At 47.7% G+C, this 17123-nt stretch overlaps 1 protein-coding gene across 2 annotated transcripts in view; it reads left to right on the forward strand.

The window, feature by feature from the left end:
- Positions 1 to 17123, forward strand: part of PPP1R9B (protein phosphatase 1 regulatory subunit 9B) — a 77343-nt gene that overhangs the window by 50960 nt on the left and 9260 nt on the right. For both annotated transcript variants that reach the window (XM_035134345.2, XM_035134348.2), the window contains 4 exons: positions 734 to 838; positions 6151 to 6286; positions 9418 to 9570; positions 16559 to 16612. In XM_035134345.2, the coding sequence (XP_034990236.2) occupies positions 734 to 838; positions 6151 to 6286; positions 9418 to 9570; positions 16559 to 16612 (448 nt within the window). The remainder of the gene's footprint in view (positions 1 to 733; positions 839 to 6150; positions 6287 to 9417; positions 9571 to 16558; positions 16613 to 17123) is intronic.

Raw genomic sequence — 17123 nt, forward strand, 5'->3', positions numbered from 1 at the left:
TCCTTTCTCAGTGCCTTAAAGTCACATAGAGAGAGAGAGAGAGAGCTGTGTATGGGGATTGGTGTGTGTGTGTGTGTGTGTGTGTGTGTGTGTGTGTGTGTGTGTGTTATAGTTTTAAAAATGTTGGTTTTGAACAGAGAAGACCAAATATTACCTTGGGCAAGTCATGTCACTCTGTTGCATTCTAACCTACTGGCAACTAAGTAAGAGCTCTTTATATACAGGGAAGTGTTAAAGAACTGATTGATTAAAAATAACCAGAGTATTGCAGATGGAGTTTTTTTAAAAAACAACAACACGTCTTCCATTTTCTCCACAAATGAGAATGTGGCCAACTTCCACGATGCTCACTGGGTTTTAAAAATACAGTGGTACCTCGGTTTTCGAACGTCTCCGTTGACTAACATTTCGCCGAAAACCCGGATGTAAATGCTTCCATTTTCGAACGCGACTCGGGAGCCGAACGGCTTCCGCTGCGTGTTTTTTCAATTTTCTCAATCGAATTTGCAGACAGCCCTTTGAGCCTCGGTTTCCGAACGTTTTGCAACCCGAACGGTCTTCCGGAACGGATTGCGTTCGAGAACCGAGGTACCGCTCTATATGCAAGTTTGGCACAGGTGTGCTTTCCGATAGTTAAAGAATGCAGAAGGCCTCTTCTTTGGCTTTGCACACATATATATTGCAACTGAATGGTCAGTCCCCTTCTAACTGTCTCCATCCTTTTCTTCCTCAGGATCCAGGTAAACGACCTTATCGTCGAGGTGGATGGCACCAGCCTGGTGGGTGTGACCCAAAGCTTTGCTGCCTCCGTGCTGAGGAATACCAAGGGTAGAGTCCGGTAGGGGAACGGTGTGCACCCCAGTTTTGTGATGGGAATTTGTTTTGTTTGTCTGTCGGGGGGAGGGGGGACAAATATAGAGAAGATCGGAAGTATTGCCTCAGAGAGAGCTCCCTGATGCATCGTGGGAAAATGTTCTCGGAGCAGTCATTTTGTTTGCTGTGAAATGGTTGTGGGTGTGAGATGGCAGCTGAAAGGTTTTCCTAGCAGCCGTGGAACTGCTTCTTCTGCTTATAGGGTTGCCAGACTCAATAGTGGACAGGGACTTCTGTGCCTTTAATTGCCCTGCTCTCTTTTAAGTCTGGACACCTTAAAGAGAAACCAGCAGACCCTTTGTTTAATTTCCAAGCAAAGGGTCTGCTGGTTTCTCTTTAAGGTTTCCAGACTCAAAAGAGAGCAGGGCAATTAAAGGCACAGGAGTCCTGTCCACTATTGAGTCTGGCAACCCTATCTGCTTATTTATGTCGAGTTGGGCAGATATAGCCTTGGTGAGTTCATTACATCAAGGGGCTACCTTCTTAATGGTCCTTTGGAGATATTTATTGCTCCCAATTGAAGTTGGTAGACTACTCTGTGTGCCAAGCAACAGCAACAGAAATGCACAGGAATGGATTTAAAAAACCAAATAAAGCAGGCAAGGTTAGAAGCTCCCTTTCATTGAAGTGCTTTCAGCTAATCATGCCAAAAAGTATAAATATAAAAGAACCTAGATGATGATGACATCCCCCCCCCCCCGGCAGAGTTCACATCTTTTCTTTTTCTCCTTTTCTCTTTCTGAGTTTCTAAATGCCTTCTTCCAGACACAAGTGCAACAGAGGGAGGCTTTTCCTGTTAAATTGCTACCTGTCAGTTAGCTGCTGTTGTCCTCGTTGTTGTTTTTAAGGCACTAAAATGTAGCTTGAAGGCTTCCTTTTGTTGCTGTGGCATTTTGCAAGCAGAGAACAAGCTACGCAGGGATAAAAACAGAGGAAGAGGCAGGGGCAGCTGTGTCTTTAAGTCTGTGATGCACAGAAGTTCAACTGGTTTGGCTTTCCCCCATAATGGCTATATGGTGGGAGACAGCCAGAACCTTTGGAATTTCTGCTTATCATGCTGTCTTTTGAAGGTAGATTCCTTTTAGATGAATTTTCCAAAGCATATTCTCAGTGCGTACTTGTACCTGCATGTAAAAAGCCTACTTCAGTTCTGATAGGCGGCAGGTTTCAAATCTGCATCTCAACCTCTTGAAAGTTCTGGTTCAACACTCCTCATTTCATTTCCTGGTCAAGTGGGCGCTCCTCCCTTTCGCTGTTCCTTCCAGGTCTGAGTGCCCAATTCGTATCTCCTTTTTCCTGCCTCTCTGGCAAATCTCCCCCAACCTCAACAGAAAGTTAAATGCTGCCTTGTGTTCTGCCAATTTTATAGCGTTATTTGAAGAGCCAGGGGGCACCGAGACTCTGAATCACTTGATCTTTATAAACTCTTGTGTTTTAAGAGGACACGTACTGGCTAGATTTGCACATCGCAACACAGTGAGTGAGGATTTCGGACCCTCCAAGTGTCACTATTTTCCAGGGACAGTCCCAGATTTACAGAAGCCGCCCCAGTTTCTGATCTGATCCCAGAATGTCCCGCTTTTCCTTAGGACATCCCTATTTTCATCAGAGAAATGTTGAAGAGGACATCTCTATTTTCATCAGAGAAATGTTGGAGGTTACGGAATAGGAAGTCTCTATTTCCCCCGGGAAAATGTTGGAGGGTATGGGATTTCTGACTTCACTGAAAAAGCACGCAGGCCATTGGCTTCAACTTCACTTCTCCCTTCGCGCAAAGAGGGCTGGTGCGAACCCACGATCCTAGTTTGTTACCCTCCCCCCCCCAACAAGCCAATATTGTAATACAGGGTTTTAAATTTAGCCTATAAAGTCTGGCTGGATTGGGACCAGCAGATCGCGACCCTGCATCCATACATCACGTAAAGCTAGCCCCTTTGAATCATAGAATCATAGAGCTGGAAGAGACCACAAGGGCCATCCAGTCCAACCCCCTGCCAAGCAGGAAACACCATCAACGCATTCTTGACATATGGCTGTCAAGCCTCTGCTTAAAGACCTCCAAAGAAGGAGACTCCACCACACTTCTTGGCAGCAAATTCCACTGCCGAACAGCTCTTACTGTCAGGAAGTTCTTCCTTATGTTTAGGTGGAATCTTCTTTCTTGTAGTTTGAATCCATTGCTCCGTGTCCGCAATGGATTAACCCTTTGGGTTAATCGCATGAACTAGCACACCGTTCTTTTGCAGTAAACCTCGACATGGGATCCCATGACGTGAGATTGGCAGGTTTTTTTTTTAACTTCTCTACTGCTGCCCCTCACACTCGCCACCAACTCGGCGTTTCGCCGTCGAAACCCCCAAATTCTAACCCTGCCATCAAGCGAGGAAAAGGGGGGGGGGGAGAGAAAAGAAAGCGAGGTTAGCACTGCGTTAGCACAGCAACGAAAGGGACCCACTAACCCTCCTTGCTTGGCCTGTTTTTCATCCCACCCAGTTATTCGTATATCTCTATTTCCACTGCTCTTGCCCAGCAGGGCCCAGAGAACTGCAACCGGAAGGGAGTCTGCGAATAGGCCTTTGGCTTCCTAGGAAGTAGGCAGTTGTTGGCAGCATTGCCCAGTCTGCATTCGGTTCCATTTTAAAGTGGGGAGCAGTGCCCATGGGGCCCCAGAATGCGCCCCGATGCACCACGGGAAAGTGTCCAATGTCATGCCTGTTTTATTATTTCCTACGAAACGAAACAAGGGTTTGGTTCAATTGAAATGTGTATATGTGTGAGGGAGGGAGACCATAGGGCTGTGGGCTGTTGAATTATCCTGTCAGCTGCGGTTCTTCTGTTTTCGTCCTTTCATCTATATGGCTGCCTCTGTGCCCCCCCCCCATTTTTTTCTCTCTCTTTTAAATCTCACCAGAGGCATTTGGCCTGACTTTTCCTGGCAGCATTAAGAATGAGAGGCTTGGCCCCATCCCAGGATCCTTGAGTCGGTGGTTTTTGAAAGAATGAAAACCTCTCTCACACTTGCTCTGTGTCACACACACACACACACACACACACACACACACACACACACACACACAGGAACATATGGGCACTCCCTGGTTCCTTCAACAAAAAGGGCAGGGCAGTATATGGATGGGGGGGGTCACACCTAGAACCTAACCCATTCCTCCGAGACTCGAGTGCTGATCGGTTCCCAAGCGACGGGAACCTCAACTACGAGAATGTGTTGCTAGGCAACTAGTTTCCTCCATACTCCACAGGCACCATTCTGCCTTTCCAGATAGAAAGGCCCTGTTAACCAGTTAAAGGTTTTGGTAATCCATTTAACTGGTGCTCCGGCCCCTTTTTAAAAAATCACTGCTAAAAAAACACACACACACACCCCACACGCGCACACCCCTTGACACTGTGCCGCGTGAACTCAGGATGCACAAACACAAAAACCGCCCCTAAATGTCACTTTCGGGAAACAAGAGTTAGCAAACCTTCCAGAAAATAAGACGTTCTCACTGATGTTGAATAGAATGTCCTCCCCCCCCCCCAGGGCATTCCGGTGGAATGCGAGTTGTGTCAGGAAGTCACTTCCCCTCAACTAGAAGCCCTAGCCCTGATCCCATTTGGGAGTGGGCAACTGGATGTAGTAGCTGCCCATTTGGGAAAGAAACGTACTCTGCGCATGCTCAGGGGCACTCGTCTTTATACTTTTCACATCACAACCAGTTTCTGAGCCTTGTCATTGAGCATCGCTTGCAGACACGGGCTGTGGCGGGCCCCAGGCTAAGACTAGGCCCCTGAAATCTGTATGGCTTTCTGGATCCATGGGACATAGAACCACAGCCTCCTTGATTAGTTGATTGCAACAACTCTCCTCCCCCCCAGCCTAAAAACAATGGGTAGCAACTTGTCAAATATTCGGGACATAGCTGCCAAGTCTCCCGTTTTTTGCAGGAAACCCCCGGATTTTAATCCGTTTCCTGCTGTTCTCCTAAATGGAAAAAAATCCCGGAAACCCCACGGATTTCCTACCTGCCAGAGACTCCATTTTGGGTGCTGGCGCCGCCCGATTTCCAGTGCCCAGACATGGGTAGCGCGGCACCGGAAGTCGCTTATAGGCATGTCCGGACATGCGTAGAAGCGACTTCCGGTGCCGCACCGCTGCTGATCCCGCATTTTTAAGTGGGAGACTTGGCAGCTATGATTGGCGGTCCCAATAGATACAATAAGAAAGATTTGTTTATTTTCTATACTGCTCTTAATTTTAAAAAAAAACCCAAAGCAGAAGATCTGTCTAGACTAGCATGGGTAGGCAAACTAAGGCCCGGGGGCTGGATCCGGCCCAATCGCCTTCTAAATCTGGCCCGCTGACGGTCCGGGAATCAGTGTGTTTTTACATGAGTAGAATGTGTCCTTTTATTTAAAATGCATCTCTGGGTTATTTATGGGGCCTGCCTGGTGTTTTTTTTTTTTTTACATGAGTAGAATGTGTGCTTTTATTTAAAATGCATCTCTGGGTTATTTGTGGGGCATAGGAATTTGTTCATTCCCCCCCCCCCAAAAAAAGAAATTAAGGTCTGCACAAGGTCTGAGGGACAGTGGACCGGCCCCCTGCTGAAAAAGTTTGCGGACCCCTGGTCTAGAGGACTGTGGCAGTGGGACTCCCAATTGTTAGTGAATCAGTGGCTATGGTTGGAGGGTTTTTTAACCCTTTAGCATGATTTAATCAACCAAAATCCCACACACCCAAAAGTGCCATAAGTCCTGCTGTGGGAGAAAGACAGGTACAATACAATATCTATATTCCCTCCCCTGCTGTAACTTAGGTGGTGGAAGAGTTAGATGAGGGAAAACAGGGAGGAGGAAGAGTTTAACCTCCCCTCCCTCATCAGCAGCACTCTCCCGATCAAAATCAGGGAGCGCTGGCAATTGTTTTTAAGTTTAAAAATGCCAAAATATCTAATCACAGATTCCCCCACAGCGCAGCTATTTTATCCCTCAAAAATGGTGGTGGAGAAGGCCTTCCACTTAGTGGGATTATGGGACTTCGGTGCTCATGCTTGCCTCCTTGTCCTCTGTGCGTGACCGAAGAACTGACTGTAGAAAATAAGCAAATCCGTGCCAGCTCAGAAACTGACTGTCCTGGGGTCTTTTTGAGCCCAGTGCATATATATGTGTGTGTATATATATATAGCCTGACCGCATAACTCCTGGTGTGTTGACCCACTTCTTTGAGATCCATACTCTTATTCCCTCTCTCCCACCTCTTTTCGTTTCCCTTAGGTTCCTGATTGGGAGGGAGAAGCCGGGCGAGCAGAGCGAGGTGGCTCAACTCATCCAACAGACGCTGGAGCAGGAACGATGGCAGCGGGAAATGATGGAGCAGAGGTATACCCAGTACACGGAGGAGGACGAAGAAGTAAGTGGCACGGGCTTCTCTCAGCCTGTTGGGGAGAGGACGAAAAGGACGTGGCTTCCCGATTCCCCTCCTCGTTCCTCTTGTCAGCGCTCTGAACATAAAGGAGAGCCAGAGGAAGTTGTGGTTCCCTTGCTTACTCTTTGTGATGGTCTCCCAGAGGCTACGTTTTTGGCTGAAACCGAGGCCTACTCCGGACAAATTCTTTTCATTGTGCGTTCCTGGCAGTTTGCGCTGTTATTGGGGCGGCCCTGCACAGTCCTACTTTCAGTACTGCTCTGTGCCTGGCAGAAGGTTTTGGCACAGTCGTGCAGCTTCCTTTCCGACCGGCGCATATCCTGTCACTTTCCATACCACAGGTGTTCCGAGGGGGCTTTTTTCGTTTGGTCCCGACTTCTGTCGCTCTGTAGCCTCTTCAAACAGCAGCAATGTGGCTGCACTGGGGGAGCAGAGCAGGACAACTAAGAAAGCAGGGTGGCCCAGCATAAGTCTGCCACAAATGCACTATTATCTCGTTGTGAAACGAGAAATAAAAACCCACAAAATGCCAGTCAGGAGGGGCCCTGAGTAAAGAAACGGAACAAATTGATAGCATCAAGCCTTGCCTACCTTTTCGCACACAATTGGAGCCCTTCTTAAGTTTCTAGTCCTTCTTTAAAGCTCTCTGCTGTCTCCTCCTTCATCTCCCCTTCCATGCCTTCTTCATGCCTCTCCCTTCCCATCCCTCTGCCCTGTTGCTCCTTGTGCCTGGAAGAGCAGCCTTCCATCCCTGTCCTATTCTTCTAGCCACTTCCCTCTGCCGTCTCTTTCTCACCCTCTCTCTGTCTCTCCCCCTCCCCAATTTTTTTGTAAGCTGACTGCCAAAAGTCCCCTTTGTCCCTTCTTCCACTCATATTCCCAGGCCTCTTGTCATGCTTGCTACCCATGTCCGAAACCAGTCTTTGGAAGAAAAAATAATCAGATTCCCGTGTGCCATCCATAAATGTAAGCTTTGGTTTCTTTTAAAGTGGTAGCTGAGAGTTATGCTTGTCTCCAGCTGAATGACGCTTGTCATACTAGCTGAAAGGTTTGCAACCATCTCTGCCAGTCTCTGTCCTAAGCATATGCGGCGCTGGGGTGCAAAGATCTGCCCGGCACCCCCCCCCAGGTTCCCCAGTCCCAGGCACGCAGGAGGGCGGAGTCGGCCAACCGCCTCAGCGTCTCGCTGGCTTGGTCGCCCCTGAACTCGCGGCACAGAGTCGCCCGCAGCAGAAGAGCCCACCGTGGTGCTCTGACCGACGGGCAGGTTCTTCCCCGGACTCAACTTTCGGGCCCCGGACTCTCGGCCGGGTGCCCCTGAGAGCCCGGGTGCCCTGCACCACTAGCGCCTATGGGTAAGACGGCCCTGCTGCCAGTCATCACAAAATTCTGTAGCACATTACAGTTCAGATTGCTTGCTGTAAGTCCTAGGTCAGCATGAGGTTAACTGTCTCGGGGTAAGCAAACCGAAGTGCTTTCTGCTTTTGACAATACATGCTAACGGAAGGCAGGTCTGTCATTGGCTATTGACCATGAGAGCTAAGAATGGAACCTCCATTTCCAACAGCATGATACCTGCTAGGTACAAACAATATAGAGAATGGGTTTCTCCCTTGAACCAACCTGTTGGAAGTTACATGGAGATCCCTGGCTGGCCACGGTTGGAGGGCAAGGGAACAATCAGCCTGCTTTCTTGTATCAGGACATTGAATACGCCTGCTATGTTTGTGTGTATGGTTTCAGACATTCTCTCGATGCTGGGAGAGAGGAAGTACAAGCAAGCTCCACTTGCTGTTTTTACATGGTAACATTTGAAAAGAGAGTGGCTTTGGGAAGATATGCAAGTCCCCCGGGGTGGAATTAGCTTGTGCATTTCCTCCACACATCCCTTTTTGGTATTACTCAAGCCATTTTTAAAAAGTCTATTTATTTAATCATTTCTTCAACACAAACAACAACTGCAAAAAACACATACAACAAAAACCACCACAACAACACACTTTGACATTTCAGATTTAAGCATGTTAATATATACCTATGACCCCACCCCTTTAACAATATATTCCCACCTCTCTCTCCTTCCCCTACTACTATCTGCCTTATCGCTTAAATATTCGTTCCAGATTTCTTCATAAGTATTACTCGAGCCATGTGAAAACTGAAAGCACTCACTTTTACGTCTCTCTCTCTCTCTCTGTTAAGTTTCCAGATGCATAGCTGTGTAAAGTCTGTTTTGCAGCAAAAACACCAAAGAATATTTGTGGTGCCTTAAAGACTCAACTGGGCGCAGGTGGCGCTGTGGGTTAAACCACAGAGTCTAGGGCTTGCCGATCAGAAGGTCGGCGGTTGGAATCCCTGCGACGGGGTGAGCTCCCGTTGCTCGGTCCCAGCTCCTGCCAACCTAGCAGTTCGAAAGCACGTCAAAATGCAAGTAGATAAATAGGAACCGCTACAGCGGGAAGGAAAACGGCGTTTCCATGTGCTGCTCTGGTTTGCCAGAAGCGGCTTTGTCATGCTGGCCACATGACCTGGAAGCTATACGCCGGCTCCCTCGGCCAATAATGCGAGATAAACGCACAACCCCAGAGACATTCGCGACTGGACCCAATGATCAGGGGTCCCTTTACCTTTACAGGAGGGGAGAGTGATCTTCTACTCAGGCCTCACATCCGGGCTTCCCCACAGGCATCTGGGTGGCTACTGTCAGAGCAGGATGCTGGCGTGGATGGGCCATCGGCCTGATCCAGCAGGCTGTTCTTATGTTCTTTGGCCTTCTGGCATCAGCTTTGTCGTGCTGGCCACATGACCTGGAAGCTGTACGCCGGCTCCCTTGGCCAATAATGCGAGATGAGCGCCGCAACCCCAGAGTCGGTCACGACTGGACCTAATGGTCAGGGGTCCCTTTACCTTTAAAGACTCAAGTAGTGCATTATGGCACGAGTTTTCATAGACTGTAGTCCAATCAGAAGAATAGGCTCAAATCTGGCATCAGAAGTGGCAAGGCTTAACGGCATTGCTGATGTGGGATTTTTAAGGTTCCACAAGACCTTTTGCTGTTTTTCCATCTTCCTGGGTCCCAGGGTGCTATAAAAGCTTGCCTGTTTTGCAATTTGCAGACGGGTGAATACGCCACAGACGAAGATGAGGAGATGAGTCCCATGTTCCCCAGCAGCGAGATGGCCATTGAGGTCTTTGAGCTGGCTGAAAATGAAGACATGCTGTCTCCAGTTGAGATGGACCCGGAAAAGCTGGTGCATAAATTTAAGGAGGTAAGTAAAGGCCTAAACAACAAGGATAAGGAACCCCTAAGCTTTTAAATGTTTTTTCCCCCAAATAATATTCATTGATTTTCAAACATTACAAATTACAAAAATTCACAAAAACAAAAACAAAAAAACATAAAAAAGAAAAACATATCAATTCTAACGTTTTAATTAACATTGTAGACTTCCTCGATTCCCCTCGCACTGGGTCCATTTTTAACTCCAAATTAAGCAATTTTCATTTATTATCTTAAATCATTCTAACACATTTTTTCGTTATCTCACAACTATTTCTATTTTTAAAAGCATAGACTATCTTCCACCCATAATTCATCTTATGAATTATCTAATCTAAATTTATTTTCCCATCCATCTATCCTCTATTTCTCCCCTTAGCCTCAAATTTATACCCAATTTTCCCCCCCATACATTCAAACGTTATTTCTTTTATCATAATAACATTTAAACACTTAAATCTAATTCAGCCTTGGACTCAGGGTCTCCCAGATGAATCAGCCAGTTCCATAGGTCATTCCTCCCAGTACGTTTCTGAGCACAATTCAAAGTGTTGGTACTGACCTTTAAAGCCCTAAACGGCCTCGGTCCTGTATACCTGAAGGAGCGTCTCCACCCCCATCATTCAGCCCGGACACTCAGATCCAGCACTGAGGGCCTTCTGGCGGTTCCCTCATTGCGAGAAGTGAGGTTACAGGGAACCAGACAGAGGGCCTTCTCGGTAGTGGCACCCGTCCTGTGGAACGCCCTCCCAGCAGATGTCAAGGCAATAAGTAACTATTTTACTTTTGGAAGACAACTGAAGGCGGCCCTGTTTAGGGAAGTTTTTAATGTTTAATGCTGTACTGTTTTAATATTCGGTTTGAAGCCGCCCAGAGTGGCTGGGGAAACCCAGCCAGATGGGCGGGGTATAAATAATAAAATTATCATAATATTATTATTATTCCAGTTTTGGGCCATCTTGATCAGTCAAAAAAACCAACAACATCCATGATTAGTCTCCTCACCCCACTCCCGCTCCTTCACCACCTATCCACCACTCTCCCTTCTCCGCCCCCTGCTGCCTCCCCAATTTCCTAGCTGTTGCACAATACCATCCAACTACATTCCCACTTTTCAGCCCTGTCTCAATTTTGGTTCCCCTTAAGTTCTGGCCCCAGCATGGATCCTGTCCTCCCTCTCTCACTGGGAGGGTATTATTCCATGCTGGTTCTTCTTTGAAGGCTCTTTGAATCAAGCATGAGTCCTGTCCTCGCCCCCCCTCACTGAGGGAACAATGTTCCATGCAGCTTCTTCATCATCTTTAAATTCACCTAAGCTTTTAAATGTTGTTGGGCTCCCAGCTCCCATCAGTCTCAGCCAGCAGGACTGTGATGATGAGGAGTGAGGTCCAACAAACTCCAAAAGGCCACATATTCCTCACTGGGGACCTAAAAGTGGCTTCTATGGCTGATGGAAGTGTCACACGACTAATAAAAACATCTGTGGAACCTTTCCTTGTCTCTAAGCACACAATGGCTTCCCATTACTTGCAGCTTAGGGAACTGAAAACCTTTGTTCTTTGACTCAGACAAACAGGGAAGGGTGCCGTTTGCTGAGTTGTGGAGCTGGCTGCAGTAGCACTTGAGCGCATGGCTTTGTGCATATGCGCACTTCGCTTCCCAGAAGGGAGTGGCGGTGGTGGGGAAAGGCAGTTGAATCTGCTAATATATTTTAAACACATGCAAATTTAACATTGCCCGCGGCTGCACAAATGCCGAGTCTGGATTTAAAAATAAACATTCTCCAGAAGCAAGAGGGGTGGGAGACCAGAAAAAACAGACTTTGTAAGGGATGAGGCACAATTGGCAAAAACTAGGTAAGACAGTGGCAGGCCACAGCTGCTAGCTGATCCCGCTTCCTAGCTCAGGTTAGAGAACCAAGAGGATCCAGGAAGCAGATATGAGAAGTAGGGTGCAGTCTTTAACCGCTTAACTGACTAAACAATTAAAAACCTTTGCGCTGTGGTTAAACCACTGAGCCTAGGGCTTGCTGATCAGAAGGTCGGCGGTTCGAATCCCTGTGACGGGGTGAGCTCCCGTTGCTTGGTCCCAGCTCCTGCCAACCTAGCAGTTCGAAAGCATGTCAAAATGCAAGTAGATAAATAGGAACCGCTACAGCAGGAAGGTAAACGCCGTGTCCATGTGCTGCTCTGGTTTGCCAGAAGTGGCTTTGTCATGCTGGCCACATGACCTGGAAGCTATACGCCGGCTCCCTTGGCCAATAATGCGAGATGAGCGCGCAACCCCAGAGTCGGTCACGACTGGACCTAATGGTCAGGGGTCCCTTTACCTTTACATTTACTAATTGACTTTAAAAAGCACAGTTTGTTTTTGTGATCACCTAGCGGTCACAGTGGCTTGAGAGATAGGAGATCGATTGAATTCAGTTTATTTTCCTAGGTTTCAGGAAGTGGGGACAAAGCAGCACTCGGGTTTTTTGTGATAGGGGCAAAGAGATTTGGCAAAACCTTTGGAGTGGGTGGGAATTTCTCCATGGGAGTGCTCTAATCTGGGAGCAATGACATGGCCATAGTTCCTTTCCCAGGAACAGTCTTGGTAAACATATCTCTCTTTTATGGTGTTTTTTTTTTAAGGATGCACCTGTAAATCATAGCTGCCAAGTCTCCGGTATTCCCCGGGAAACCCCCGTTTTTCCCAGCCGTTCCCAGCTGGAAAAACGGATTTTTTTGTTTTTTCCCAGTTTACTTACCGGCCGGGGGAGGCTCCTTCTGCGTATGTCTGGAGTCTCTGGACATGCGCAGAAGCGATTTCTGGCATGGCGGCCATTTTGGAACTGGGCGGAGCATGCTCAGAAGCGACTTTCGATGCTGCTCTGCCCAGTTCCAAAATGGTCGCGGCGCTACTTCTGGTCTGCCGATCCCTTATTTCTCTGGCAGGAACTTGGCAGGTATGCTGTAAATAACACACACCTCACGCATGTAAAGCGCATGACTTCTCCCCAAAGAATCCTGGGAACCATAGTTTGTTGAGGACGCTGGGAGTTGTAGCACCACAAGGGAGTAAACTACAGTTCCCCAGATCTTTGGGAGGAGTCGTGCTTGGAATGTACGCCACCTATGTCTGAAGGAGGAACACTGTTGGGCTCCTACTGATGGCAGTTCTGGCACCCCTTGAAATCACAGAACCTTAGGATCGCAGTGTTGAAAAGGACCCTAACGTCTGGAAAGAAGAGAATGGGTTGTGCCGAGTTGCACAGCCCAGCAAGGGGGGAATCGATTAAAACCTTCAGGTGGTGAGGTGGGAAGGAAGCAAGGCCGATGAGCGTGGAGAGGAAGGAAGTGGCGACGGCCAAACTGCCACGAGGCTCCTTGTGTTTGATGTGCGGTTTGCGAGAAATCGGTGCCTCTGTGCTTTTCATATCCCTGCACGTCTCGGCTGACCCCTAGTGGCAGACACAGCCCTCTGTTCCCCGACGACTTGTCTCTAAGTAAATGTAGAACACGACGCTTGATGGGAGCTGCTCCCCTCCTCTTTTAGCTCAGATGCACAGAAGCCGCGATGCCACACGGATGCTGCATGTGTGACACAAGCCTCCTAAAGCGGCAGCCCCCTCCACATCCGTGCCAGGAGGAGGAATCGCTTTCAGGCGCCTCGCTGGGGGCTGCTTTATGCGTAGCTGTTGTGGAAGCTAGCAAACGTTCAGCTCCGTATGTGTCTGCTTCTGCCCAGCGGCTTGTGAGGAAGTTACCCCTTTCCTCCCTCAACCAACCCCCCCTCCCCCAATAAATATATTTGGCCAAGTGTGATGAGCAGCTGCAGGCAGCCCTAGCTCTCCCTCACCATCTTCTGCAGTGTGTAAGTGGCAATTAAAGACGAGAGAAAGGAAAGGGCACATGGCAGCCTGGGAGGCGCTAAATTTTAATGTCTCTGCTTCTTCTGTAATGTGTGTAGCGGCCTCTAGATAACCCTGGAATGTGAGTCAGCAAGCTTCCATTTAGGCACCTAGAATCAAGGCTGGCTTGCCGACATGCTGTGCTGGATTTCGACAGACAGACAGACGCAAAAGGGCCATAGCTCACTGGCAGGCTATCTGCCTTGCAAGCAAAAGGACCCGGGTTTCAGTTCCCAGCATCTCCAAGTAAGCTTGAAATCCTGGAGAGCTGCTGCCGCTTTTCGGCTTGTCCACACTTTATTCCCTTGCCCCATACTTTTTCTAGGTGTGGATCCGAGAGGCTTTTCTTCCGCCCCGATTTCCCCCGGAAAAGCCGCTGAATCGTAACAAAGTCAGTCGGGGTTTGTGCGGACGTTCATTCCGATTCAGCAGTAAAGAGCGGGTTTTCCCGGGGAAAGTGGAGGGACAATTTTTTTTTTTTGCAAAAATATTCTCAGAGCTGTAGTTACATAGCTGAAGAAGAAGAAAGTTGGCTGAAGCCAAATCAAAGGGTTTAGGGGGGTAGGGAAATAATAGCAGCTTTGGGGGAGATAATAAAGATGGCAAAGGTCCGGATATGGCCCTTTAGCCCCCCCCCCCAATGGTTATGTGCACATACCTATTCACAACCCCCAGCTCAGATCTTAATGTGTCCTTTTTCACTCACTTACCCACCCAGCCATTATTTTTTATTATTATTATTATTATTATTATTATTATTATTATTATTATTATTAGAGTTTATATACTGCCCATACCCGGAGCTCTCTGGGCGGTTCACAAAAAAGATCACAACATATAAAATCAAAATAAAATCCATAGCCCAATAACACACACCCCCCCCAAAAGAGCTGCATTTTAAAATTGTATAGGATATTGATCAGGTCAGCCAAAGCCCTAGTTAAAAAGGAACATTTTTGTCTGGCGCCTAAAGGTGTGTAATGAAGGCACCAGGCAAACCTTCCTGGGGAGAGCATTCCATAGACAGGGAGCCACTGCAGAGAAGGCCCTGTTCTCATGTTGCCACCCTCCGGACCTCTTGAAGAAGGGCCTTCTTCACGCGAAGGAGGGCCTCAGAAGATGATCTCAGGGTCTGGGTAGGTTCATATGGAAAGAGGCAGTCGTTGAGGTATTGCGGTCCTGAGCCGTCCATGCACTCCATCATTTTATTATAATCATCAACCAGTGAGAAAGATAAAAGGAAGCACAGCAAGCAACTCCTAAGGGGGTTGGCACATTCTCCAGCCGAGAGGCCATTGAACACCATTCGGGTTCCAAGGTCCTATCTCAACAAGGGAAGGGGTGGAGAACTTGAGTCTCAGGGTCCAAAAATGGCTCCCGGGCTTCTTTGCCTGGCCCTCAAGACTCCCCAAGGCTCACCCCCTCTCCCCAGGCCACCAGCCCTACTTCATAGCCCCCTTCCGGGTTTTTGCCTGGCTGGAACATGCCCTTGAACTCCAGACAATGCCTCTTGGTTGCATGAATGGAAGCTGGAGAAGGGACCAGTGTAGGAAATAGCTAACTGGTGCAAAGGGAGGATTTACACTAGGCTAGGAATTGGACATTGAAAGGGAGTGGAAAAGTGAGGAGGAACAACTAATGAATGAAGAAAGAGGATGCGCACGCAAGAAGATAAGAAGGGGAAAATAAGATAGAAATAATAAGTGATCTGAAATAGATAGGTGGGGGTGTAATTTCTATTGGTTTTGGGGGGTTGTTGTTTTTTGTATTGATAAAGCAATAAAGGTAAAGGGTAAAGGGACCCCTGACCATTAGGTCCAGTCGTGACCGACTCTGGGGTTGCGCGCTCATCTCGCATTATTGGCCGAGGGAGCCAGCGTATAGCTTCCAGGTCATGTGGCCAGCATGCCAAAGCCGCTTCTGGCGAACCAGAGCAGCACATGGAAACGCCGTTTACCTTCCCGCTGTAGCGGTTCCTATTTATCTACTTGCATTTTGACGTGCTTTCGAACTGCTAGGTTGGCAGGAGCTGGGACCAAGCAACGGGAGCTCACCCCATCACAGGGATTCGAACCGCCGACCTTCTGATCAGCAAGCCCTAGGCTCAGTGGTTTAACCACAGTGCCACCTGGGTCCCAGTATTGATAAAGCAATAGTTGTTGGGAAATAGGAATCGGGCAAAACCAGATTAAAGTTTGAAAATAGGGATCTCTCTAGGATGGAGAGTAGGATTTTGTTGTTGTTTGTTTTGAAAAGTTACACAGGCAGCCCAGAAGTGGAAAGAAGAAAGAGTGTCTGCTAGAGAGGAAGTCTCGAGATTCAGAGAAATCTCATTAGATATCATTAGATGTGTATTTAGTACGGTTATAAATTCATGTTTGTAAAATCAAATAAAAATTATTTTGGGGGGAAAGAAAAGTTACACATGCAAGATGATAAGAAAGGGAAATTAAAGTAGAAAGACTAAGTAATGATTTAAAATAGACAGGCAGTGTGGTAGGGGTGTAACCTCTTTTGTTCTTTAGAGGTATACAATATTGTTTCATAAATGTATGGGCAGGAATTGATGAACTGGCAACTGTTGGATAAAAGGAATTGAATACAGTGGTACCTTGGTTTATGAACACAATTGGTTCTGGAAGTCTGTTCATAAACTGAAGCGTTCATAAACTGAAGCGAACTTTCCCATTGAAAGTAATGGAAAGTGGATTAATCCGTTCCGGACGGGTCCGCAGAGTACTCAACCTGAAGCATACTTAACCCGAAGCATGGGTGTAATTGTTTCCAGGAGTCTGTTCATAAACTGAAGCGTTCATAAACTGAAGCGAACTTTCCCAATGAAAGTAATGGAAAGTGAATTAATTCGTTCCAGATGGGTCCGCGGCGTTCGTAAACCGAAAATTCGTAAACCGAGGTTCCACTGTATAAGGAACAGAGGCAGGATTTACATTTGCTTCTGTGTTCTGCTTTTGCCTCTGGCCCCCGCCCACCGCAGTGGCCCCCCGGAAGGCTGCACAGGTGGGAATGTGGCCCTCAGCCTGAAAAAGGTTTCCCCGCCCTGAACTCTGTTATTCTCTTTTGGCAGCTCCAGATCAAGCATGCCGTGACTGAGGCTGAAATACAGCAGCTGAAAAGAAAGGTAACTATGAATATGCCTTTCCCCTCCCCTTGGAGACTTGCCCAAATCCACGCCGGAGAGCGCGTTTTCAACAAGCGCTGTAAGAGCTTCTTCCCGGGTTGGCTTTTAATAGCGGGGCTATTTTTAATCTGTTTTCGTAGGGTTTGGAGCGGGGCGGCCCTGCCCCACCCTCATGGTCACAATCCCGAGATTCTTCTCTCGCAAAGATAAAATAGAAATAGCCCCCATAAAAGCCACCCTGAGCTTCTTGGAGGAAGGATGAGACCAAAGCGATATGTCTGTGCCTGAAATAAAATTCTTGAATGGATCTAATATTTTGCCAGTTGGTTTGACTGTTCTTACTAGGGATGGTGGAGGAATCCTTATCAAATGGAGTTACCGTACTTTTCCGTGTATTAGACGAGGGTTTTTTTGTTTTTGTTTAATTTTTAAAGTATGATAAAAATTGGGGGTCATCTTATACACGGATAACAGTGCATAGGGGGAGGGCGTGGGATTGGTTGCTGCCGCG

This window comes from Zootoca vivipara, chromosome 13, assembly GCF_963506605.1.
Source record: "Zootoca vivipara chromosome 13, rZooViv1.1, whole genome shotgun sequence".
Taxonomy (NCBI): domain Eukaryota; kingdom Metazoa; phylum Chordata; class Lepidosauria; order Squamata; family Lacertidae; genus Zootoca; species Zootoca vivipara.